Raw genomic sequence first — 25,756 nt, forward strand, 5'->3', positions numbered from 1 at the left:
TTAGCTCAAATTCTATTAACCTATGAAAAATATTTGGAAAACTATGAAGCACTATAGTCATGTCATTTCTTTTTAAACATCTGTCCTATGTATTACTTTCATCTTTGCTTACAATCATTTCTGAAGGTAAAACAAACGAACCATAATATGACCCTTCATATGATTGAAACCTGTTTGTAACCAAGAAATACAATGAAGCAAAAATACCCAGTTCTTTGACCCTAATAATCACCCACTAGTCTGCCATAAGAGGTATATTTTGCTATCTGTTCTCCAGGGCCATCATGGCTTTTAATCATTCAGAGATTGAATTCTTTGAGAGATCTTTTCATTTACATTGTTATAGTCACTGTATATGTTGTTCTTTTGATTCCATTTATTTCACTCTGCTTTATTTAGTCCATTTAAAAAGAACTATCCTGTATTTCTGAATTCTTCATTTTGCCATTTCTTACTGCGTAATACTGTTCTTTACATCCAGTCGCCATGAGGTTCCCCCCACCCCAGCTATTTCTGAATTGAAGGCCACCCAATGAATAAACACTTATTAAATTTTTACAATGTGCCTAGAACTGTGGTAAGAGGTTGCAAAACAAATGTAAAGACCTGCTCTCAAGGAGTTTATTTAAACACACTTGATTGCCAATATTTTGCTACCACTAAGAGTTTGTTACTTCCACACTATTTCAAATTAGCCAGGATTTCCTCAATACAGGAATGTTCTCCATCAACTCATGGTCTTCATAAGGCGCTGTGACCAAAAGAAATTCATTGCCTGGTGGTTACTCTTCAGGCAATGAGCCTCTCAGAATAGCTAGGCAGATTCTCCAACAGCTGAAAAGGATGTTATCTTCAGACCTCTACTCAAGCCTTTCCAGCTTAATAAGCTCTCCTAGAACACACACTTCCCTGGCTCTGTCCACACCACTATGTGGAATTAATAGGCATTTAGTGGTTGGTAAGCTATTATGGTCATCATTCTTTCCATCACTACTATTATTAATTATAGGATAACATTTAGTCCTTACAAACAAGTACCAATCTCTTCAAAACGCTATACTTTAAAACCATTCTTCTACACACGAAAGACTGCAGAATGAGATACCAGAGACTTGAGAATGTTGCTGTAGCCAGTGAAGTACTTCAGATTTACTGGCCCAAGTGTCTAGGCCTCACCTGCTTTCTCTCCACTCCTGTGTGTATTGAGAAGTGATATTGAAAGACTGCTGTGAATTCTGCCGCAGAACCTCTGCCAAAAGAATTCCAACTGCCAGGCACAAAAGCCAAGAGAGCTATTACCGAGCTACTGAATGTGTAACAAAACGTTCCCCACAATCATACGATACCATGATCTCATTTGGAATACGAATGCCTTTGCTGTGTATGTTATGAATACTGGGGGAAAAGAAACACATCTGAAGATGGAGCTGCCCCGCGTTCTCTGGATGTACTTACGTTGTCCCCATCACTGCTCTAAGTGTGTGGAAAGAACGTAGGAAGGGGAATCATTCCCTTGACACAAGGCTTAGAACTCTAAATCCCACACACAGTAAATATATTTCTTTCCTCAGTGGCCCCTTCAGCATGTGCAGGTCCCTAAAGGGCATTGTTAAGTGTTCTCCTTTTCAAGATGAATTGAGCACAAGCAGGCAAGCGAGAGGTTTCAGAAACTTAACAGCTGTTAAAATGTCAAACCTAAGAATCTAGGCTTGCTGGGCTCTCCCGAGATTGCCATGAGTTGTCTCACCTGTCTAAGAAAAAACATAACATCAAATGCAATTCTCTTCAGCAAACAAAAGCTGGAGTTAGGGTACTCAAGGTCTTACAACGGTAGTGTCTGAATATGGAGTTGGTTAAAGATTTCATTTTCATTTTGCCCAAGTACAAGGAAAGAGTAAACAACCTTCTTCTCATATGAGTCATTAAAAATGTATTGTGTATACCCAAAGAGATAAGAGAAGTATATGCCAGACCATGGACCATGAATGACTAAAATATTCTGCACGAAATAATTTGTTTACTCTGTTTATCAAATTTGAGAATTATGCTGGAAAATAGGGGAATTTTACAAGAAGTTAAAAGGAAGAGTCACCATCTTAGAAGTAGGTCAAGCATGTTCCACAGTAACTTCAACAGATATAGGCAAACTTATTGAAACCTAGAGAATAAACTGATTACAGAGATCATTAAAAGAAAAACATATCAGAAACAAGGCAGGTCATTAAGACCCAATTTATGTCCTAAGAAAGATCTATGAGTATGAGCTAGTCCATTTATCTCATTTCCCCTCCAATAGAATTGAGTTCCTTGAGAGTAGGAATAATTTCATTTGTTCCTCTTTATCCTCAATGCCTTGGAGCATTACTGGAGGTTAATTAGGTGTTTTTAATTGTGGAATTATAACAGGATCACAATTCAACAAATGTATTGAGATATTTCCTAAGTGACTTCATGTCTGTTGTGTTAGTTGGATGGATCGGTTTTTGTTATTGTTGCAAGACTGTCTTAAATGTCTCTCTTTTGTTGATTAGGCTCCATTTTAAATAAGTTGTTTTGGATTGCAACAGGAGCTCTTTTGCTTTTTTGAAAATAGTATTCTGTTATTTCTTCTGATTTCATGTAACTAGAAAGTAATCATAGGTTAGTGAAAATGCTATTCCTTCATGAGTGACATCATTTTTCCTGGCTGCTTGTAAAATTTATTGTTTGGCATTGATATTCTGAAATTTAACCACGATATAACTAGGAGTTTTAAAATGGGTCTTTTTTTTTTCTGATGGTGATCTATAGATTTAATCAATCAGTACTTTATAATCTATGTTCAAAAGTTCTGGGCAAACTCCTTGTGTCATTCTCTGTAGTATGTTAGTCTAATTTTTTTAATTAATGATATATTTTTATGATAATTTATCTCTGTGTTTTCTGATTTTAAGAACAATCATTTTGGCTTACATAGAACATCCATATTATTTTTCAAAACTGTCTTTTATTTTTATTCTTTCAACTTTCTTCCACTTTTTTTTTTTTTTGAATACCAACTCTGCCTCTTTAGTGCCTCTGCTCCTATGGAGAAATTTTCCATTTAGTATTCCAAGTTGTCTATACTGTTATTGTTCCCCATTGTTTCTGCTTTTTGAACTCTGTAATGTCCATCCTAATATCTTTTAAAGGTGTTATTTCCCTTTGAATCATTCTGATGCTTCCCACTACTATTATTTCTTGATTTCTAAAGAATCTACAGTTTTCTTTTTTCACTCGAGGTTGAAATTCATTCTTCTTCATCACATGATTCACTTGCTCAAAGCGTTCTACTCTTTTGTAAACTTAGTTTTCTGTTTTGTGAATTTTGCTGTTATTTTATGTGAGTGGGTGCCAGGCTTATACCCAGTTGTTCTCTCAGATTTATTATTGCTTTGATCTTTTTTTTCTTGGATTCATATTAGTTTACGCCTGACTCTTGTCCACTGTTCTCCCCTCCCCCTTCCTCTGCTGTGGCATGTACTTTATTTCCTAAACAAAGACTTCAAGCTGAGCATCCTCAGGATCCTTGATGTGATATTGGATCCTTGATCCAGTCTAGCTCATTAATATCCCAGGATAAATCCCATAGTGAGAGTACTGACCCTACAAGGTACCTAATCTCTTTTCCCTTAGATTCAGAAGCTACTTCCTCTCTGGAAAGCTATAAACAACTGATTTTTCCACTGTGGAAAAATGGACTACAAAGTTGCACTCCCTTTTCATGCATATGGGAAGAATCAATGTTGTCTTTCCCACCTCTTGTGGAGCACTGAGGATGGGGCTCAGTCTAAGTTTCAGCTGAGGGAGAATGGTACAGGAGCCACTTCAGTCAGACCGTGGGACAATCCCTGTGAGGTTTCTACACCTAGTATGAGGGATGACATGAGGGTGAGAAAGATAAGTGAGAACTGATAGGTTCATAAAGTGGGACTGGAATGGACCCTGAGCCCTCATTTTGTTCATAAAGAAACCTATCATGAAGGTCAAAGTAAAGGACAGGTTTATGGTCTAGCCACATATACAGGTGATTTAAATTGAGTTAAAAGCCAAGTTCCAATAAATACCCATGATCTGGGAGGCTGTTTTAAAAGATATAGATTAGGTATACATGACTAGAGAAATATTAGACATGATCAAAAGGTTACATTTAGGAAGGAAAAACATTTTGCCCAGTATAGACTCATTAATTTCAAGAAGAAAGGAACTTGGAGATTACCTAGTCTATTCTCTCATTTTTTATGAAGAAACTAAGATCCAAAGGTTAGAGAAGGAAATGGCAAACCACTCCAGTATCTCTGCCAAGAAAACCCCAAATGGAGTCACGAAGAATCAGATACAACTGAAAACAACAAGACCCAAAGGCTTACACCCTACAGAGGTAGAAGAGACAAGATTTGAACCTGACACAAAAACTCAGTGCTCTTTATATTATACACTTGCTCTATGAGCATCACACTTCTACTTGGCAACCGTTCCCAAAAGGATTCAAGTTCTAGCAGGTCTCATCAAGCCAGAAAAGTTTCAGAGATGGGCCTGGCAATGTTAATGATATTTGGCTGTAAACTGTGTGCCTGTAGTCCAAAATAAAAGTCCAGATTAGCTAAGTTCAAAAATTCATTGTCAGAGGAATTTTAAATTCTGTGATGTTATTTCAAGATGATTTTACTTTGTTCATTGCTTTCATTTTCTAATATTATGAATCCAGCTTTAGTCACTACAGATTTAGGTCAGATTTCCTTCTTTTGAGATTTTTAGATTGATAGATCAAGATAAAAAAATAAATATTCTGCTATTTATTGATCTCCACCACCACCACATTGCCTGGAGAGACAATGTTATTTTCCTTTTGGCAATATAGCCTTGTATCCTGAATTATCAAGTTTTGAGTGGTAGCCTGTGTCAGTGTTGGAAATGGGAAGAAGAACAGATTAGCCAAAAAACATAATTTGGATCAACTAGGGTTTATTGAGTTTTCCAGCAAAAGAGTCTGTTCCAAAGAGGCTAAGTCTCCCCAAATGAATAGTACACACAGTTTACATAGGTTTTAGGAAATGAGGTACAACAGGGTAAATGATGGAGCAAAGCTGATTGGTAAAAGTCCCAGTTGAATATGTTGCACAACAAGATACTTTGACATGTCCTCATTTGGGTTACTTACATTGTAAACACTAAGAGACATATATGTGTGAACAAAATGATGTGATTCTCAAAATGGAGTAACTCTGAGACCACACCTACCCTGATTTAAGATTAAGAACATCCAGTCACCTAATTAGCCAAAATTAGATGGATCAGAGGCCAGTTCTTCCTTCTTTGTTACAAAGAGAAGAATTTTCTTTTCAAGCTAATAATATAAATTAATGGTTTTTATTTGCCAGTTAGTGAAAGGATGTCAGTGGTAGTGGTCTTTTAAAAAAATAATTTAAAGTTCTTCTTTTAAATACTCCAAATAGATATGCATGTGAAAGTTCCTTGAAAACTAGATTTTGCTATAAAAAATGTTAACTATTATTGAATATCTACAACACATCCTTGTTAGGATTTAAAGTGAAGAGAGTTCTAGGTTGTCCTGGTCCCCACCAGTATAGAAATTATTGAGCAATCTACCAGTAATTGGCTGTAACATACTTAAATCTGGGTTCAAGGAAGGCGCAAACTCCTGATCTGCCAAAGGTTCTGCAGCTGGGTTTATATCATCATGATTGAAGTGTTGGTTTGTTTATTTTTAAACCAAAGACTAGGTGCATACATTTCATGGAATAAAATCACTATAGGATTTAATACAATTTCTACTTTGAAAAAATCTTAAGATTTTTATGTTCTTTGAGGTCACAGAGTTCCGTTATTTGCCTTCACTTATGAGGAAATTGAATAGATATAGGATGACTATGTTAATGCAATGGTTGGCTTCCTAAGATCCTCCCTTAGAAAGAGGTGAATGAAGAGTTACAAAGCACACTTCCAAGATTACAGCCAATCCATATTCCTGTTCAGAAGTCTAAACCCTTTGAATATCCATCAATTCCACATTCTTAATAATATTTCCTCATACATGTAAAGAAGGTTGACCTTCTTTACAAAAATATATTTTTTTACTTCTTCAAGTATTTAGGAAAGCAGATTGTCATAATACTCAAGAATTCTCTCTCGGACTACCTTGCAATTTGCAAGTATATTTCACTTCATTCAATAGAACCATTCTTGAATGATGGGTGTGATTTTATTTTAATCAAACTAAGGAAGATTTTTATTTAAAAGAACCCCATCATTATTTTGTTGTTAATATCAATATGTTCAATGAATTTAAATATTTATATTTTTTTGAAATAAGAAATACTTTAGTAAATCTGCAAATAATATCTTCATTCTTCTGCCTTCATATGTGTCACAGAATCGATTGATCACTGGATAAATTGCCTTCTGAGACTTGTCCCATTTTCTTGAAAGAACTGAAGTCAGAAGTAAATAAGAAATACCTTATTCTCTCATCCTTATCCTTCATTGCCTGTTTTTAAACCACAATCCTATTATATTTATCCCTCTAGTATGGCACAATGCTCACCTTCAGTTCCTGCTAATTCATTACTATGTAAATATACGTCTATATAAACATTACCCTGACCACAATAATGTCATTAGTACTTTATAACCAAACCCCCTTACATCACAAAACCCTTCTGTGTATCATTCAGCAAATTTCACCATTTTAACATTATTCTTATGTGGCTAATGACCAACTCATAACATTTTTTTACTTCATATTATGTTTTTAAGCAACATTATTTCATTGATAAAGTGTCCTTATCCAGAAATTACCTGTGTTAATGAAATCACAAGTCAAATCCCTATCCCTTAATAACAATAATGTTGTCCAGTTGTTTCAGTTACATCTGACTCTTCATAACCCCATCTGGGGTTTACTTAACAAAGATACCAGAGTGATTTGCCATTTCCTTCTCCAGCTCATTTTACAGATGAGGAACTGATGCAAATAGGGTGAAATGACTTGACCAGGGTCATATAGCTAGTAAGTGTCTGGGGCCAGATTTGAACTTGTTAAGATGAGTCTTCCTGACTCCAGGTCTGGCTCTCCATCCTCTGTGCTGCCTAACTGACCAAATATCATATAAGGTGGAGAATACTTAGAATGGATATATATTTTCAAAATATAATTAATTCAATAGTTCATCAATCTGAAATTTCATTTTCCTTAATGCTCCTTTCACTAATGCAGATTTCAGGCCCTTCCTAACTTAGTAGATGTCTTTATAAGTGTTAGTACCTTTCAAAAACAAATTACCAAGCAACCAGGCTTCTAGTGATGGGCCTTTCTTAACTAGACTGACCCTCAAATAACAGATACAGTCCATTTCCAGGCTATAGCTTACTATGATGAAAAGAACTCTATTTGTTTTTGGAGTAATCAGGGTTCAGTGACTTACTCAAGGTCACACAGCTTGTAAGTATCTGAGACCAGATTTGAACTCAAATTCTCCTGTCTCCAGGGTCAGTGCTCTATCCATGTACCACCTAGCTGTCCCTTAGCACTGGCTATTTGAGTCAGATCACCTGGGTTTAATTTTTGCCTGTCACTTACTTTGTCACTTTAAACCAGTCACAAACTTTCTTAGCCTCAAGTTCCTCATCTATAAAATGAGAGGGTGAGATTCAGTGTTCTCTAAGGTTTATTCCCTCTGTAAATCTAAAAGCCACAATCCTAGGCAGCCAATAGCCTTCCCAATAGCTAGAGTTTTAGGCCTATGAGCATAATTTTTGAGAAACCCTGATCTCTTCCACAATACAATGAGGCATTAACCTTGGACTTTTCACAGAAGTTGACTGATTCTTTAGATGACTGGTTGACTGATTCTTTGGATGATTGAAATTGTTCAATTATCTCCCTATATTTCAGTCTCAGGATGATAGAGCAGTACATTAAGTGCAAAATGCATCAGCTGGAAAGAAAAATTACAACAGTTGAAAAAGTAGATCTGTCATAAACTAATAAGCAAATATTCAACTCAGATGTTGAAAGAGGTAGAATGGCTTGGTTCTCAGTGTTATCTCAGCCTGCCTCCTTTTAAAGGTGAGCTCAATGGTAATTGTTGGCATAATGGGGAAAGGGACAGACTCATGACAAGAGGATCATTGTGGCCAGTGTTCAGTCTCTATCTGTGGAACTGTGGACCACACTGTACTGTCCTTTGGATTTTCTTGGCAAAGATACTGAAGTGGTTTGCCACTTCCTTCTCCAACTCATTTTACAGATGAGAAGACTGAGGCAAACAGGGTTAAGTGACCTGCCCAGGGTCACACAGCCAGTAAGTGTCTGAGGTCACATTTGAACTCAAGGAGTCTTTCCGACTCTAGGACCAATACTCTATCCATGCAGACACTTAGCTGACTCCAAGCAGATCACTGGTTACCTTTTTGTTCTAATTTTGCCTTTTGTTACTTTTTAATTTTTGTTATAGCCTTTTATTGTTTTCACCTGAAGCAGTTCCCCCTTCACCTCCTTCTAGCAGACAAAAACATTTAAGCAAAACAGAAGGTAATGGCCTCTGACAGAATGGACTACATTCCCTATCTACAGTACCCCATCACTCTAGGGGGAGAGGGACAACCAGTTCTCTGGGACTAAGATTGACCACTACAATGATTCAAATTCAACTAACTTTTAGTGTTACATTAATTTCATACGTTAGCCTCCTAGCTCTACTTTCTCAGTCTTCATCCGTATTGACTTCCCTAGAGTATTTAACACCTGACCACCATCTCTTCTGGATTCGCTCTCCTCTCTGAGTTGTCTCTTCATTGGTCCCTCCTGATATTCCTCCCACTGTTTGGCCCCTACTGCTTAGTGTCCTTTATCGATCATCATCCCTATCTTGCATCCTCTTTGGGGCATTCTAGGGCTTTGGCCTGGGTTACTTCCTCTTCTCTCTTCTGTACTCTGAAGGACTGCATAAGCATTCCTGTGCAGATGACTCCCAGATTTCCATGTGCAGCTCAAGTCCTTTCCTGAGCTCCACTCCCAAATAACTAACCTCTTATTGATCACTTTCAACTAAATATCCTACCAGCATTTCATACTCAACATGTCTAAAACTGAATTCATTTTCTTTTTCAGAAAAATCCTTTCCTTTTAACTAAGACATTTTAAACTAATCTTCAATTGTTCCCTGTCTATTGTCTGTCTCCCTACTACCTACAAATATGACCATGTCTCCCCCAATCCTATATCTTTCCTCTTTTTTGTGGCTTCTGAAGCCTGTCTCCAATTTACTTTCCACTCATTCCCTTCTTAACTCTTCGCAGTCTGCGTCTGAATATCAACATTCAACTGAAAGTGTTCTCTCCAAAGTTGCTAATGATCTCTTAACTGCCAAATTTGACGATCGTTTCTCGTTCTTCATCCTTCTTGATTCTGTGCAGCCTATGACACTATTGACAATCTTGACAATTTTTTTCTCTAGGTTTCCATGACTGCTCTCTCCTGGTTCTCCTCTTCCCTGTCACTCACACTTTCTCTAAATCCTTTGCTGGATCTTCATCTAAGTGACACCTACTAATAATGGAGATGTCCCAAGGTTCTGTCCTGGGTCCTTTTTTCTTCTCCCTATACTCTGTTTCACTTGGTGATCTCATCGGCTCCTATGGTTTCAAGTACTAGTTTATGCAAAAAACCTTGGATTTCTTTGTCCAGCTCTAATTTCTTTCCTGACCTCCAGTCCCACATCTCCAACTGCCTAATGGACGACTTGAACTAGATGTCTCATAGACATTGTAAACTTAACTTGGCCAAAACCAAACTCATTATCTCATTCCCACCAATACCCTCCTTTCTTCTTAACTTTTCCATTACTGTCATTACTACTTAACTACTGATGGATACCACCATCCTCCCAGTCGCCCAGGTTTGCAACCCTGATGTCATTCTTGATTCTTTACTCTCTCTCAACCCCAACATCTGATCAGTTATTAAATACTACCTTTTCTATCTTGGTAACATTTTCTTGTATATACCCTCTTTTCTCCTCCGACACTGATATTGCCCTGGTATAAGCCCTCATCACTTCACACCTGAACTATTACAATAGATTGCTGGTTGGTCTCCTTGCCTCAAGACTCTCCCCACTCCAGCTGTCAAACTGACTTTCTTAAATCAAAGGTATGACATCACCCCTTATTCAATAAACCCCAGTAGCTCCCTATTACCTATAGAATCAAATATAAAATTCTATGGCTTTGCAAAAACCAATCTCTTCCTACTTTTCCAGTCTTCCTAAAGTTTATTGCCCTCCATGTTCTCTGTGATTCAGTGACTCTGACCATCTTGCTGTTCTCCACACATGACATTCTTTCTCCTTACTATGTGCATTTTCATTAGCTGTTCCTCAGGCTTAGGATGTTCTCTCTGAACATCTCCACTTCCTTCCTAGCTTCTCTGGCTTCCATCAAGTCTCAAATAATATCCTACCTTCTGCAAGAAGCTTTCCTCATAACTCTTTAACCTTACCACCTTGAAAATGATACTACTTCCCAATTTATCCTGCATGGATATATTATATACATATATTACATAAGTGCACATATGTTTATATGTATGTATGTATATATATATATACATTTAGATAAATAATAGAGAGAAATGAGAGAGCTTACAAACAACTGTGTACGTAGTTTTTTTTGAGTGTTATCTCTCCCATTAGATTATGTACTCCTTAAGAGTAGGCACTGGGTTTTTTTTTGGGGGGGGGGGAGAGTTTGTCCTTTCTTTGTATCCCAATGCTTAGCATAGTAGGCACTTAATAAATGCCTGTTGACCATTGACTATTCTGTTCAAGATACCACCATTCTTTTTGTCACCCAGGTTCACAGTCTGAGTCATTCTTGATGCTTCCTTTTCATTCACCCTTCATTTTTAAGGAGTTGCTAGATCTTATCAATTCTAGCTCCAAAACATCTCCTCTCCACTCCCACGGCCACCATCCTCATTCAGATCCCTAACACTTTTCACCTAGACTATTGCAATAGACTTCTAATTTCTTTTCCAACCTCCAGTCTTTGGTCCCTCTCTAATCCATATGCCACTTAAATGTCATATTGATATAACAAAAGCATGAGTCTGATACTATACTTCCCTGCTCAGAAAGTTCCGGTAACACTTTTACCAAGTAGAACTACAAACTCCTCTTTTTTGGTCTTTAAAGCCCTTCAAGATCTGACTCCAACCTATATTTCCAGGCTCAATATATGTTATTTTCTGTTGTGCCCTCTACATTCCAATCAAACTGGCCTAATTATTTTCCCCTTATACAACTTTCCATCTCCTCTATGACTTTGCACAAGCTGTGGTCTATCCCTGGAATATACCCCTCCCTCACCTTCAGCTAGTGAAATCTTTCTCCTTCTTTGAAGCCTACTTTCACCTCCTGCATGAAGCACACAGTTGGATCAAAAGGAATAGTAGTTTATTTTATCACGTAATTCCGAATGGTCTTCCCAAATTGTTGGATCCATTCACAGCTCTCCCAATGGCCTACTACTGTACCAATTTACCCCACAATGTTTTCAACATTGCTTTTTTTTTTCCTGTATTTAACATCTTTGCCACTTTGAGGTATAGGAGGCAATAAATACCAAATACTGAATCTGGAGTCAAGCCTTGAGTTTGAATGCCAGCTCTGCTTCTTACTATCTGTGTTACCCTTGACAAACAATGAATCAACATGGATTAAGCACCTAAGTACTAAGCACAGTGCTCTGTGATGAGTTTATTAAGTTGCTTAATCTTTGGGGTCTTTACCTCCTCATCTTTGGACTAGACCCAGAGGTGTAAAACTCCAACAGTCTACATGGGCTCCACCGAAGTCTAAAGCAGATGAAATTGTAATTGGGAAATGTTTAACAAAATAAGTGAAAATACAACACAGATAATGTTAATTTGTAGTTTTCTAAGTCAGTATGAGACTATAGGGATCAGTTTCTATTTGTGTTTGACATCACTGTATTAGATGACCATTGTTAATTTCCTTTCTGGATGCAAAGCTATGGTCTATGTGTTTTGATTAGATGATGGTCCTTAAAGTAAAAAAAAGTGTAAGAGGTAAGTGAAGCCTTAAAGAATAAGTATCACATTGTGCTGCAGATAAATAAACTAAAACTTTATTCATGATCACTCTCCATTACTCACTATCACTTTCCCTTAATCATATTACCTTTTTAAAAACAGCCACACTTTTTTATAGCCACCACGTAATCCTCAGTCATTCTGAATCCATAGTGAAAAAAGGTCAATTTCACTTTATGGTGGTGTCTCACTCATGTCCTATGCTCTTGCCTCCATGGATGATTAAACTTGTATGAAGTCACAAAACTTTCACTGCACACCAATTCCCTTATAAGAAATGATTCATTTTAAATTTAAGTGTTATCCTTTACTACCCTCAAGACTTTGACTTTATAGCAGATATCAAATGATTTTCATGTGTTACACATATTCACTACAACAGGAATACAATTCTCTTCAACACAATTAATTTCTTTTTATCAGCATGAGAGTTATGTAATCTGTGTATCATCCATGGCAAAGGTACAATCTTAAACTGATTTTATCTTGTTGCAGCTTTTGACCTACCTTCCTGTTCCATTGTACATGAAATTTTAACATCTACCTACCCAAAATATAAATAAAACTACTTCAAAAAAAGCAGGATGTTTTACAAAATTAATGATGATAGCTGACAATTATATGGTACTCTAGTCTACGAACTGTTTTTGTAAGTTAGTGCATATAATCCTCCCAACAGTCTTGAGGGAGGCAGGGCAGGCACTATTCCTACTTCACAGATGAGTCAGGCTTAGAGAGAGCCAGCATCTTAGCCAATGGTCATAGGTGAAAGAGTTTCAACTCCAGAGCTTCTGACTTCAATCTAGTGTTCTGTCCTTGATAGCACAAGTCTATTCTTAAGCACATTTACCAATCTGTGCATGGCATTCCTTCTATTATCCATTAGTATCATTTTTAAAAATAGTTATTTTGTGGAATGGTCATTCAACAAATATTTATTAAACATTTATTGTATGCTAGGTGCCATGATGAGTGGTAGGGATACAAAGAAAGACAAAAGATAAGGTGCTTTTATTTTATTTCTTATTATCATGATACATTGAATATGCATCAACCTGAGCATGAACATTGACATGTGTTGATCCATTCTTTGTGACTCCATATATTTAATTCTTTAGTTTGCCTGACATTTGAACCAATGGATTGTGCATGTGTTCATCCTTCGTTGCCGAAGAAGACCGTGTCATCGGAGAAATAATGACTTGACTTGCACTCGACTTGGTTTGATTAATACTTAAAGAAACATATGCCTGCCTCACAACTCTCAGCCACTGCTCTCATCTGATAACCATTTCATGTTCTTTTTCAGATTCCGACCTGAGCATGCGCACGCTCAGCACGCCCAGCCCAGCCCTAATCTGTCCACAGAACTTGCAAGGATTTCAGAATGGAAGAGGTTCATCCACCTCATCTTCTTCCATCACAGGGGAGACAGTGGCTATGGTCCACTCTCCTCCTCCAACACGCCTCACTCATCCTCTCATTCGGCTAGCCTCTAAACAGCAAAAAGAACAGGCCCATATTGACCGTCTCCCAGACCACTCGATGATTCAGATATTTTCCTTCCTACCCACCAACCAGCTATGTCGCTGTGCTCGTGTATGCCGTAGGTGGTACAACCTTGCTTGGGACCCCCATCTCTGGAGGACTATTCGTTTGACTGGTGAGACCATCAATGTGGATCGGGCCCTCAAAGTATTAACTCGAAGGCTTTGTCAAGACACACCTAATGTATGTCTCATGTTGGAGACGGTGACTGTTAGTGGCTGCAGGCGGCTCACAGACAGAGGACTTTATACCATTGCCCAGTGCTGCCCAGAACTAAGGCGACTAGAAGTTTCAGGCTGTTACAACATCTCCAATGAAGCTGTTTTTGATGTGGTGTCCCTCTGTCCCAACCTGGAGCACCTGGATGTGTCAGGTAACTGAAAATGGTACTAACACTTTATTGATGCTTTAGGAAGGCACTCAGAAAACCCTTCCTAAATATACCCCAAAAGTATGTACTCCCGATACTACAACCACCCTGGGGCTGTTTGGAAGGGAAAGGTGAATGAAGAACGAGGCTTACTTTTTGAGATATTCAGTCTAAAGAAAGCAACAGAATCTAGAATGAAACATCTCTGAGGACAGAGACTGCTCACTTTTTTTATTTTACTTTGAATCTCCATTCCAGACCCTTGTCACAGACTTGGCACATAGTAGGGTCTTTTAAAATGCTTGTTGGTTGATTGATAGTCATCTACACAAGCATTCCCTTTTTCACTAACCAGCTGTCAATTTCTTAAGGAAGAAATTATAATTCACTTTTATTCCCTATTTCCTTTCAATAAACTTCCCCCTCCCCAATTCTTTCAAAATAGTTATAGGTACCGCTAACAGAAACCCACTGAGAACTGCCAAGGACCATTATTTTCAATAAGAAAACTTTCCCTTTATTCCCTGATGACCAAACCATATTACCTGACCACAGACGCTCAGAGAACATATTTCCTATAATATGTTATTTTTCACTAAAGTGTGAAAAGTGATACCATTAAAATGTGCACACTCAGCCTCTCTTAAAGCAGAGCAGTAAAGGTGATTGAAAACTTGGCCTATTCAGAAACAGGTCTGAATATTTCTTTATTTGAGCTTTATATGCAAAAAAGTATTTAGTAACAGACATCTAAGTGAACTTATGGCTAGATCCGAAAGCAAGATTACAATTAGAGACATCGTCCAGACAAAAAATTTCTTTAAGACTGGAGTTCTAATGAGGCTCTGCAAGACTGTGAAGATTCTATGTATTAAAGTAGTTGGGAGAATTGGAAGGAAATAGGTTTGGCAAGAAGGGAATGAACTCAGAAGCAAGGCAAATGAAGAAGACATGGCTTTTGGCAGAGACATCCAGCACCAGATGAGGATGTAGTAGTAAGAGTAGTAGTGGTGGTAGTAGCAGCAGTAGTAGTACTAGTAGTAGTAGGAGTAGTAAGAGTAGTAGTCAGTGTGCATGCAGTAAGCACTACATAAATGTTAGTTACTATACTACTACTGCTGCTGCTGCTGCACAGTTCCACAGTTGTTTACATGCACATATAAACTTGCATAGGGCTTGAGTTGAGGGTGCTGACAAACCTGAGACGCTGTTCTCAACCCTTCCTTTAAGAGAAAAGAAGTAGTTAAGTGTACTTACTACTAAGGGAAAGAGGAAGGGCCAATGGTAATCTGAGGCACTTTGCATTATTGTATATTCTCTATTTCTCTTCCTTTCACCCTTGCCCCCACTATTAGCAGTTAAACATATGACTTTATCTAAGATCCCTTCCAATCTAAAATGTTATGAACAGATACAACTAAAATGTCTGTCTACATTTTGAGTCTCTGGGGGATACCAACAAATCCATGAGGACACACTTAAACATCACCAGTCATGTAAATTTTACCTCTTTTGATAATTAAGGTCTTCGACTCTGATGTGAAAGACACATCCAATGAGCCAGAAGAATTTATTCTAACAAATAGGAAGACCCAGCAGTGCTGATCAAAGTCTGTCTAGAGATCAAGTTTAAAGCCCAGAGGACCTCCTGGGCACCAGAGGCTGATCCTTCAGGACTAACAGTCTTTTCTTCATCTCCCTACCCTAGGCATGGGATGAATGGTTAAGAGGCTGATCTCAGCAAGATATGTTAAGGATTTTATTGTAATTGAAAAGTACAGATAGTACCTTGAGGGATTTAAGAGAGAGAAAGAATAAAGACAAAACCCATTTTGATAGGTAAATAAACATAACTAGGGGCTTGCTGGTGTCTTATGTGACTAATACCACTGACAAAGAATGAGGCAGTATCTGACTTTCTCAGATTTTGCTCTTTTCTTAGATGTAATTCATCTGCATTTTTTTCTAAATCTATAATAATGACAGGCCATTTTTTTACTCAGATTCTTTCCCTGGCTCCTGAGCAGCTAGTTACTCTCCTGGCTCATCTGGCTTCATGGCAGGGCCACATGAGCTGCATTTTTGTCTGAGTACTGAATGTTCAGTTAGTCATGATTGGGAAGAAGCCATTGGCTTTGACAGAGAAGCAACATAAATACCTGAGAAGATCTCTCTGAGAAGCTCTGGAAGAAGAAAAGCTCTGAAAACAGAAGCAGGATGATTCAATGGGATGAATGTTATACTAAAGAGCACCTGGGTTTTAGTTCCATTTCCCCTGCTACAAACTCTAATCTTCAACAAGTCATTTAGCTTCTCAGGGTCTTTAGCTTCATTTGTTGGAGGGCTAAACTGATGACCTCTGGATCCCTTTCAGTTTGAAAAGTCCCTGATTCTTCATGCTGTTCACCCTATTGTTCCTACATGTATGTGTGCATGTGTGCATGTCTAGATATGTGTATATGTAACTGTGTCTATACACATGTGTACATATATTCATATGTGTGTGCATGTATGCATACACTTACATATACATGTATATATACATATGCATACTTGTATACATATATGTATTGTGTAGATATATGTATATGTGGCTATGTGTGTGTATATATATATATACCTACATATATGTGTATATGCAAACGTCTGTATATACATATGTATATGTGTATCTATATATGTGTGTATATGTATGTATGCACATACATGTATGTATTATGTAATATGTGTGTATACATGTATATGCATACATACATATACATTGTATATACCTTGTATATATATAAATGCGTATGTATATATATCTATATCTATCTCTCTATCAATCCAAGGTAAATATACACATTTTAGACATTCATCCTGAGAGTCCTATCTGTGCTTAGAGATTCTCCTAAAGTCAGCAAAAATGAAGATGCATGGAGAGAGAGGGACTTTCAAATTCTGGCACATAGTGCCCACACTGTTTGTACTGGTGAAAGCACATTCCTGGCTCTTCTGGGTTGGCTAGCTAATTATTTCTTGGCAGCTGCTTAAACCACTACCTGGCAGTCTCCTCAAGGCCTCCAAAGGCTGCTGCTGGTGGCCTTACTTCATATATCGTCAGTTCTGGGAGAATCTGGAAACTCAATAAAAGTATACCAGAGAAAAAGGGAAAAATCAGAGAGGCTTCTCTAGCCTACTGGTGCCCTTAGCGTTTGGGGCCAATGCTCTGCAGAGGTAGCCCTTCCAATGTCAGTTTATGAGGAGACATCTGATTTGGGATCACTCACTCTTCTTCCCCATCATAAGTATTATCCTCATTGAAGTATAAAAATACTTATTAATAAGATCCATAGATCAATAAACACCTATTAAGCACTCTACTATGTGGTAGGCACTGGGCTAAATGCTGAGGATACAAAAAGAGGCAGAATATAGTCCAGGCCCTGATGGAGCTTAGAGTCTAATGGAAGAGACAACACACACACAAATATATACATACAAATATACACATACAAAATACACACAAATATATACATACAAAATACATACAAATTTATACAAATACTCTATATTAGATAAAAAGGAAATCATTAATAGATGGAATTCACTAGATAACGGCTAGATTGGACTTTGACCTGTTTTAAAGACATATCATGAAAATACCGAGTAAAACTTCCATAGCTAAAGATAATAGTGGAGAGAATACTGAATGTGGAGTTGGGAAGACCTGAATTCAGATCTTACATCAGACACTTACTAGCTGTTATGACCCTGAGCAAGTTGCTTAACTATTCACAGCCTCAGTTGCCTCATCTGTAAAATGAGGATGATAATAATAGTAACTATTTCACAGGGTAATTATGAGAATCAAATAAAATAATATATGCAGAATGCTTTGCAAGTCTTGAAGTACTATTACAATGCTGGCTATTATTCTATCTGAAGGTTCAAATTGTCATGGGTGTCAGAAGTCTTTCCTCTTACCCAGACTGTAATCCCTCTTCACCTTTTTAAATTGTAGGCCTGGGGGTCTGGGGTAAGTCCCCTGGTGGTTGACCCTTTCATGCTGAGCCTCCTTAAATTTAGCTAGACTTCGCCAAGAAGATGCCCAGTCTGAGTCTGGTACTGACCATATAGAGGCCTTTTCCACTTAGTAGGATTACCAGAGCTTTCATTTTGCCTACATAACTTTAGTAAACAAAGGTATAGTACTATGACTAGATTAATGATAATAATCATACATATAACATTTATCTACCACCTACAATTGCTAGATATGCCAAGAGCTTTACAAATATGTCATTTGATTCTTACAACAACTCTGAGAGGAAGGTACTATTATTTTCCTCATTTTACAGTTTAGGAAAATGAAATAAACAGAAGTTAAGTGACTTGCCCAGAATCACACAGCTAGTAAGTATCTGAGAAAAGATTTAAATTTAGGTCTTGCTGACTCCAGGTCTAGCACTCTACCTACTGCACCACTAGATATCTCTAAATAAGATAAAGCAGGACATTAGTGGAGGATTTTACTGTTTGATACACATTATCACTAGTTCTGAGAGTAAGTCTGGTCTCAAAATCAGAGGGAACTGAGTTCAAGTCTCACCTGTGATACATATTGACTGTTGGATCCTATAGTCACAACCTTTGGCATAGTGCTTGGCACATAATCAGTGCATAGTAAACATTTGTTGATTGATTGATTGATTGACTGATTGATTGGGCCAGTCACTTAAATATGAGGCAAACCAGATGCTGCCCTGCATTGGCAAAGGAAATTTCCTCACTGGGAGTTCCTTAAGCTAATGTAATCACAACTGTGGGAAAAAAAATGTGTTAGTAATAATTATTCTGTGTTGGTGATATACATCTAATTCCTCCAATAAGATGATCTTCATAAACACAAAAAAAAAAGTTATGAGGACCTGTTACAGAATCAGTAAAAGCTCAGATTTGAATCCTACCTGGGAAAAATAGAGCAAGTTGCTCAGTCCCTTCGAGCCTCAACTTTCTCATCTGTAAAATGGTAGTGATACAGGCTCCATCACAAGCACTCTTCTGCCCAGGAACTGCGAGTAGAATTCCCTCTCCACAGCCTCTACCAGCTACTGCTGCAGTTGCTACTGCCAGCTGGGCCAGACCACATTCCCTTCTCATCCAGGTGAAAGAACTTTCTCACTGACCTTTGAAGCTGTCTTTGGCATTTGTAGGTTGAGCAATCTGGGAACTGTTGCTGCTGTCCATGGCACCCTGAAGCCTGGTCTGGTCCTGTCCCTATCAGCTGCTCAGCCAAGGCTGGGTTGCATTCTGCTCTGCACCCAGTGTGATAGACCTTTTCGGTCTGCCTTCCAGGCTGTCTTGGGCTGGATATCTTTTTAACTCTGTCATTTTGTGAATTCTGTTGCTCTAGAATTTGTTTAGAGTCATTTTTTAAAGTGATTTTATGGACTGTGGCAGGGAGCTTCTACAGATCTGTCCTTCCGCTCTGTCATCTTGGCTCTGCCACCCCTGATGAAGATGCCCTTAAAGTGATTAGTCAGACTTTGCAGATAGGACCTTTTTGCATTCTTAAGAAGGAGGAAATGGGTCCCCACTAATGAAAGGAAGCTGAATTTAATAGTATTTTAGCAGCAACTTTAACGGAAACAGTGAGTCCAAACCTCACTAATTTGTTCAACCTAGATATAAATATGACTTTCCCTGCTTCTCCAACAGCCATGAATCTAAGCCAAATTTTGTTTTCCTTTGTTTCTAAATGGATACCTACTGGTCCATTTGAACCAGAACTGAACCTATCTCTTTTTCTCCAGCTATCACACAGAATATCATTGTATTCCCTGAACTCAATGAATATCTCATTCACTCTGAGCTCTTCTTTTTCCCACCCAGGTGTATGTTTCCCCCCCACCAAACACTGTGGCCTTCCTGAAGTATAACAGATTTATATTTTGCTGCAGATGGGGGAAATAGAATTCAAAAGAAAGAAAAATCAAAGCTCATATTGAGAATGGAGGGGCCAAAGCCCTTGGGTAATGCAGAGAGATAAGCCCTTGCCTTAATTTCTAGCACAGACTGGAGGCCTCTATTTAGATAGATTGTATGTGCTCCATCCCCATCCCAACCTTTCAGGCCCCACCTCAGGCTTTCAGTAGGTGCTGTACAAAGCCTAAAGAAGAAAGGAAAGACAAGATTTCAAGGTGTGCTCCTCCCTCTCCAAACACAGAAATGATACTGGAGCCTGAGAGCACACCTGGGAGCCTTTAATGTGTGAAACATTTCTATTCTCCCAGGCTGGGTGGTTTATTCCCTCCCTATAACCTCCTGACATGGATGACTAGTTTTTTGACCTCCTTACTCCTAGGTAGGAGAAAGTCCTGTGATAACCTTGTGAGCAGTCAGTCCCCCAGGAAGTGGGAGGAAACCCATTCAGAGTGTTCACGCTGCTCAGAAACTCTGAAGGGCTATGCTCTGTTGTACTGCCCTGACCTTGGAGGCCTGCACAGAGACAGGAGATATAAACATATCCAAGAGAACTGCATGGTAACACAGAGGGATAAATGTAACAAATGCTTGCAACCAAAGGTACTCTCCAACTGAAAAAGTGAGGAGGAAATGAAGAGTTTTGAAGGGTTTGATTTTTTTTTTTTAAGAAGGAGAAATGGGTAGAAATGAAAGATACTGGTTGCTAAGGTAAAATTTTTTTTAAAAAAAGATGTTTTATGTTTTAGGTACTTACAATTTTAAACTGTTCACCATTTGGGTATCAAAATATTACAGAACAAAAGAGGGGTGGATAAAAATGAGATTTCTTCTTACTTGCTATAAGTAAGATTCTATCTTTATTTATCCCCTCCATCATACTAACATGGGAAGGAGCTGTGATTCCGTCAGCACAGACACCTCCTGGTATGGGAATTCTCTCTACCAATGCTGATCCCAAGCACATACATAATAATGACACCTTCCATCTATGGTGCCTTAAGGTTTGCAAAGGGCTTTAATGTGCATTATCTCATTTGATTCTTATAACAACACTGTAAGGCAGGGATATTACACCCATTTTTTTTTCCTTTTTTATCTGAGGCTCAGAAATGTTAAAAGATTTGTCCTAGGTTACATAACACTAAGTGTCAAAAGTCCTGTCTGAAGCCGGGTCCTCTTCACTCAGAGTATAGCATATGGCACTCCCTAGCCCAGCCTCTGATAGTCCCTTGTAATACTGTGCTCCCTACACAGCCCAGATGTTTGTTTTTTTCCTTAACGAAGGGAGGCAGATAGTGAACTACTCCTATTCTCATTATCTATGCACTAGGTTGATATTTTAGTTTCATCCTTCTCTGGGAGGGTTAGGGTTAGGGTTAGAGTTGGAGGTGTACATTAGGGTTGGAGTTAGAGTCGGAGGCATTTAGGGTTAGCGTCTGGGTAGGGTTAGAGTTAGGCAAGGCACAGTGACCAAGGAAATTGGACTTGAAATCAGAAAGACCTGGGTCCAAAATTTACCTTAGACTTACACTAGTTGTATAAGTGTGACCCTGGATATATCACTTACCTGCTGTGTGCCTCAGTTTCCTCATCTGTAAAACAAGGGTATTGGACTTGATGCCCTTTAAAATTCCTTCTAGCTCTAAGTCTATGAGTCTCTGATCCGAAGAACAGGAACTACCCATATATGTATATCAGCTACAGGATTTCTACTATTGTATGAAATATACTACCCATATTTACATAGGATGTGGAGCCCTTATAATCAGGTGGGTCTTCTGCCTCCATCTCCTGAATTAAAGATTAGGACCATGAAGAACACTTTAATTGGCATTTGTAATGGTCTTGATGGTTGAAAGGAAGAGTTGGACATCTCCTCATTCTCCCCGCTCCCCCCAATAACCCCCTACAGTGATAGAACTGGTGTCATGGGAGAGAAATACCATGTCAGTTTGATGTTACAGAATATTTTTTTTCTCTCTGAATAGGGTGCTCTAAAGTCACTTGCATCAGTCTGACACGGGAAGCCTCCATCAAGCTGTCCCCTCTACATGGCAAACAGATTTCCATCCGCTACTTGGATATGACAGACTGCTTTGTCCTGGAGGATGAGGGTCTGCACACAATCGCGGCCCACTGCACCCAACTGACCCATCTGTACCTTCGCCGCTGTGTGCGCATCACTGACGAGGGCCTCCGCTACCTGATGATCTACTGTGCCTCCATCAAGGAGCTGAGTGTAAGTGACTGCCGTTTTGTCAGTGACTTTGGCCTGCGGGAGATTGCCAAGCTGGAATCCCGTCTACGATATCTCAGCATTGCCCACTGCGGCCGGGTCACAGATGTGGGCATCCGTTATATTGCCAAGTACTGCAGCAAACTGCGTTACCTCAATGCGCGGGGCTGCGAGGGCATCACGGACCATGGTGTGGAATACCTGGCGAAAAATTGCACAAAACTCAAGTCTCTGGACATTGGAAAGTGCCCTTTGGTTTCAGACACTGGCCTGGAATGCCTGGCCCTTAACTGCTTCAATCTGAAGCGCCTGAGCCTAAAGTCCTGTGAGAGTATCACTGGACAGGGCCTCCAGATCGTAGCTGCCAACTGCTTTGACCTGCAGATGCTGAATGTGCAGGACTGTGAGGTGTCCGTGGAGGCTTTACGGTTTGTGAAACGCCATTGCAAGCGCTGTATTATAGAGCACACCAACCCTGCCTTCTTTTGAATGGACAGCCTCTATCTATGATCTCTTTTTATAAGAATCAAAAACAAAACAAACAACAAAAAATTTTGTTTTTTTTTAACCAAAAAAATGTTAAAGACAGTATATGTAAGCACATGCCACTCTCATCTGCAATAGCTGTTTGTTCTTTGGGGGTTTTTTATGCTTTGAAGCTCTTGGGAATGACTTTGGATTATTTGTGATGATCTATATGAGGTCAAAGAAAACAAAATTAAGCTTGTTTCTATTGTAGCTGTTACCTTCTTGTTTCTGGCTGGATTACTGTAGGTAGCTTCCTTCAGAGGGCCTCAGCAGGCCAGTCATAATGCTACTGGGAAACCCCAAGAAAGCACTAACCTGATGTTCCCAAGAGTGCCTCCATTCGGCCCAAAGGCCCACACTCCAACTACTGCAAACACCAAGCAGTCTTGGGGAATGGATCCATAGCACTTTACGAAGTGCTTCCCAAACTTTTCTTTGCAGATTTATCACCCCTCATAAATACCCTAGCGTTCTGGGTCTCTATGCTCATGCCCATTTTAGAATAGTGGAAATGAGAAAATTGTGTCATTGCTGTTGCTGTTTGAAACCTAACATGATTTTCCCTGAGTCACCCAGGAAATCATCCTCCTCTGAATGTCTCACCTCTTCTTTATGCACTGAGCCATTCTAGCAGGCTACTCCAGGAAGGATATTCCAAGGTGCTGAACTCAGTGTCAAAGTTTCCTAATTATCTCTTTCCCTCATCTGAGTAATCCCAATGTGTGCTGTTGGAATTTTTTCATATCATGCCTGTGCTCTGTGGTTTGTAATGCTCTGTGAGCATGATTAACAGGCAGCACTAACAGGGAGGGTCTAACTATCTGAGAATGAGATTAGAGAAATCAGTTCCTGACAGATGCCAAGCTAAGATCCTTTGGTCTGTCCTTGGTATAAAAGAATGTCATCCTTCCTAAGTCTTTGCTAACAGGGGGAAATACCCTTGCAATTTTTAATTAAGAAGTGATGCCCAAATGGGCACACTCTTTCACTCCACAAAGTATTTTTTTCTTTTCCTCAGTCCACATGCGTCAGGCACATCTGTCCTCCAGCTGTAAGAGGACTAACCAGATTTCCCTTTTGTCATTCAGACTTCTGTTTTCCTTTTTCATTTATTTGTTCCTTTATGCACCCAGACTTCATTGCATGTATGAAGTCTTTTGGGGTTGGGCTCTTAAGTGTTTAATTGTGCACAATGTCACCTTGTGTGCATATTTCCATAGCCATATGCATATTCTACTTCAAAGGATGGGTAGCCAACTTCCACATTTGTAATGGTGCGATCTATAAAAATGGCATCCATATAAACAAGGGAACACATCAATAAGATTTAGACTCTGGCCCACCAACCATGTCAACCATTCTCTGGAAATAAATACATACCTATGCACACATGATTGCTGAACAGGAAGTTACAACTTTGTAGTGGAGTGGGTGTTTGCCAGTTCCATTTGCATAAAATCAATAAGCGGGAGTGGGGAGGGGAGGGTTGGGGGGAATTTCCATTGCCTTTCTATTTGAAGTTCATTCCCTAATTCCAATTCCAAGCACATGAGCTTCCAAATGCTCCCTCATAGCTCCCCACCCTTAATCATTCACTTCTGAAAACTGTTCTTCTACTTCCACCCAAAAGGTTTGGCATCCAGATCCAGGGCCTCTAGACCTCCAAGCCAAGCATGCTGAATCTGTTTCAGAGCAAGCCTATACAATGATTGACAATGGTTTTGAATCAGAGGCCCCAGTACTGTACATGTGTTGGGATGGAGCTGAAATAGGAAATCATCTGCCCAGTCTGGTTCTCATAATGAAACAGTAGCTGGCTTTCCAGACAACATCATTAGCATCACTGATGTAGCATTCAAAGCCATGTACTGAGAGAGAAAAAATGCATGATCTGGCTGGAAATACCATTTAGAAACACTCACACAGCTTATGAATATGTGCAAGACCTGAGGCAGCATTCTACATGCAATTGATGTTCCTTGACCAAGGTTTACTTGTGAGTCATGGAGAATGTTCCTTCATCCATCTTAGGTGATATGGTCTCCCAGGTGACCTTGTTAAGATTCCCTTACTTGAATGAGTGAAAGAATGAAAGAAGGAAGCATGTGCCAGAGACCATTGGCTACTTTGTGGCTCAAATGATTAAAAACCTATATTCTTGCCATTTAATAGTGTCAAATTTACTGCTTTCTGCATATCTGACTAGACCAATGAGTATACAGCATATCTCTGCTTTATCCAGTTTCAAACTTTTCCTCCAGACTTCTCTTGATAATGTTCCACAGGGAGTTCAAGGAGTTTGAGTGTTTGGAGGAGGGAACTGGAAATTGGGTTCAGCAAGTTTTTAAGAGACCAAACAAAAGGCCTCATTAACAAATTTGACTGTTTTAAAATGTTGCTTCCTTCCTGGCTATGCTAAATTGAATGCTCTCCTTAAAAAAATTCTAATGTTGGAATCATTGCGTGCTGTATGATTCTCTAGAAAGCCATTGATTTACTACCATCAAGAAATAAAGCAATATGTCAGTAATCATCTCGGCCTCATTTTTTGCCATCCCTAACTACAGAAGGGCACTGCAGTGGGAACAGGGAAAATGGAATCCATCAAAATTGCCTCTCAAACTGAGCACAGCCTGAGTCAGTTTCATGATGGGAGCCAGGAACAGGGATGGTCCCTCTGATGCCTGCAGTGTATGGTTTTGTCATTTCCTTTGGCTCAGTGATATTGGCTTCAAATTAGCAGGTAAATGGAAAAGCATCCACTTCACAGGTAGTGAATTCATGCCTTCATATTTGTTCCAATCTTTGAAGGAACCTTCAAAATTGTTATGCTTAGTGTCTGTTGCTATAAATAAAGACAGAGGGCCTCAGACCATGAGAACCTATAGGGTACTACAGAAACAAAATCAAATGGAAACAGTTACTAAAAGTTAGAAGAAAACTGGAAAAACCT

At 38.9% G+C, this 25,756-nt stretch overlaps 1 protein-coding gene across 5 annotated transcripts in view; it reads left to right on the plus strand.

The window, feature by feature from the left end:
• The window catches only part of FBXL7 (F-box and leucine rich repeat protein 7), a 499,606-nt gene extending 474,270 nt beyond the window's left edge, over positions 1 to 25,336 (plus strand). For all 5 annotated transcript variants that reach the window (XM_072605457.1, XM_072605454.1, XM_072605455.1 and 2 more), the window contains exons 3-4: positions 13,464 to 14,075; positions 22,028 to 25,336. In XM_072605457.1, coding sequence (XP_072461558.1) covers positions 13,478 to 14,075; positions 22,028 to 22,764 — 1,335 coding nt within the window. In that variant the 5' untranslated portion in view covers positions 13,464 to 13,477 and the 3' untranslated portion in view covers positions 22,765 to 25,336. The remainder of the gene's footprint in view (positions 1 to 13,463; positions 14,076 to 22,027) is intronic.
• Positions 25,337 to 25,756: the final 420 nt, after the last annotated feature.

Source organism: Notamacropus eugenii, chromosome 4, assembly GCF_028372415.1.
Source record: "Notamacropus eugenii isolate mMacEug1 chromosome 4, mMacEug1.pri_v2, whole genome shotgun sequence".
Lineage (NCBI taxonomy): Eukaryota > Metazoa > Chordata > Mammalia > Diprotodontia > Macropodidae > Notamacropus > Notamacropus eugenii.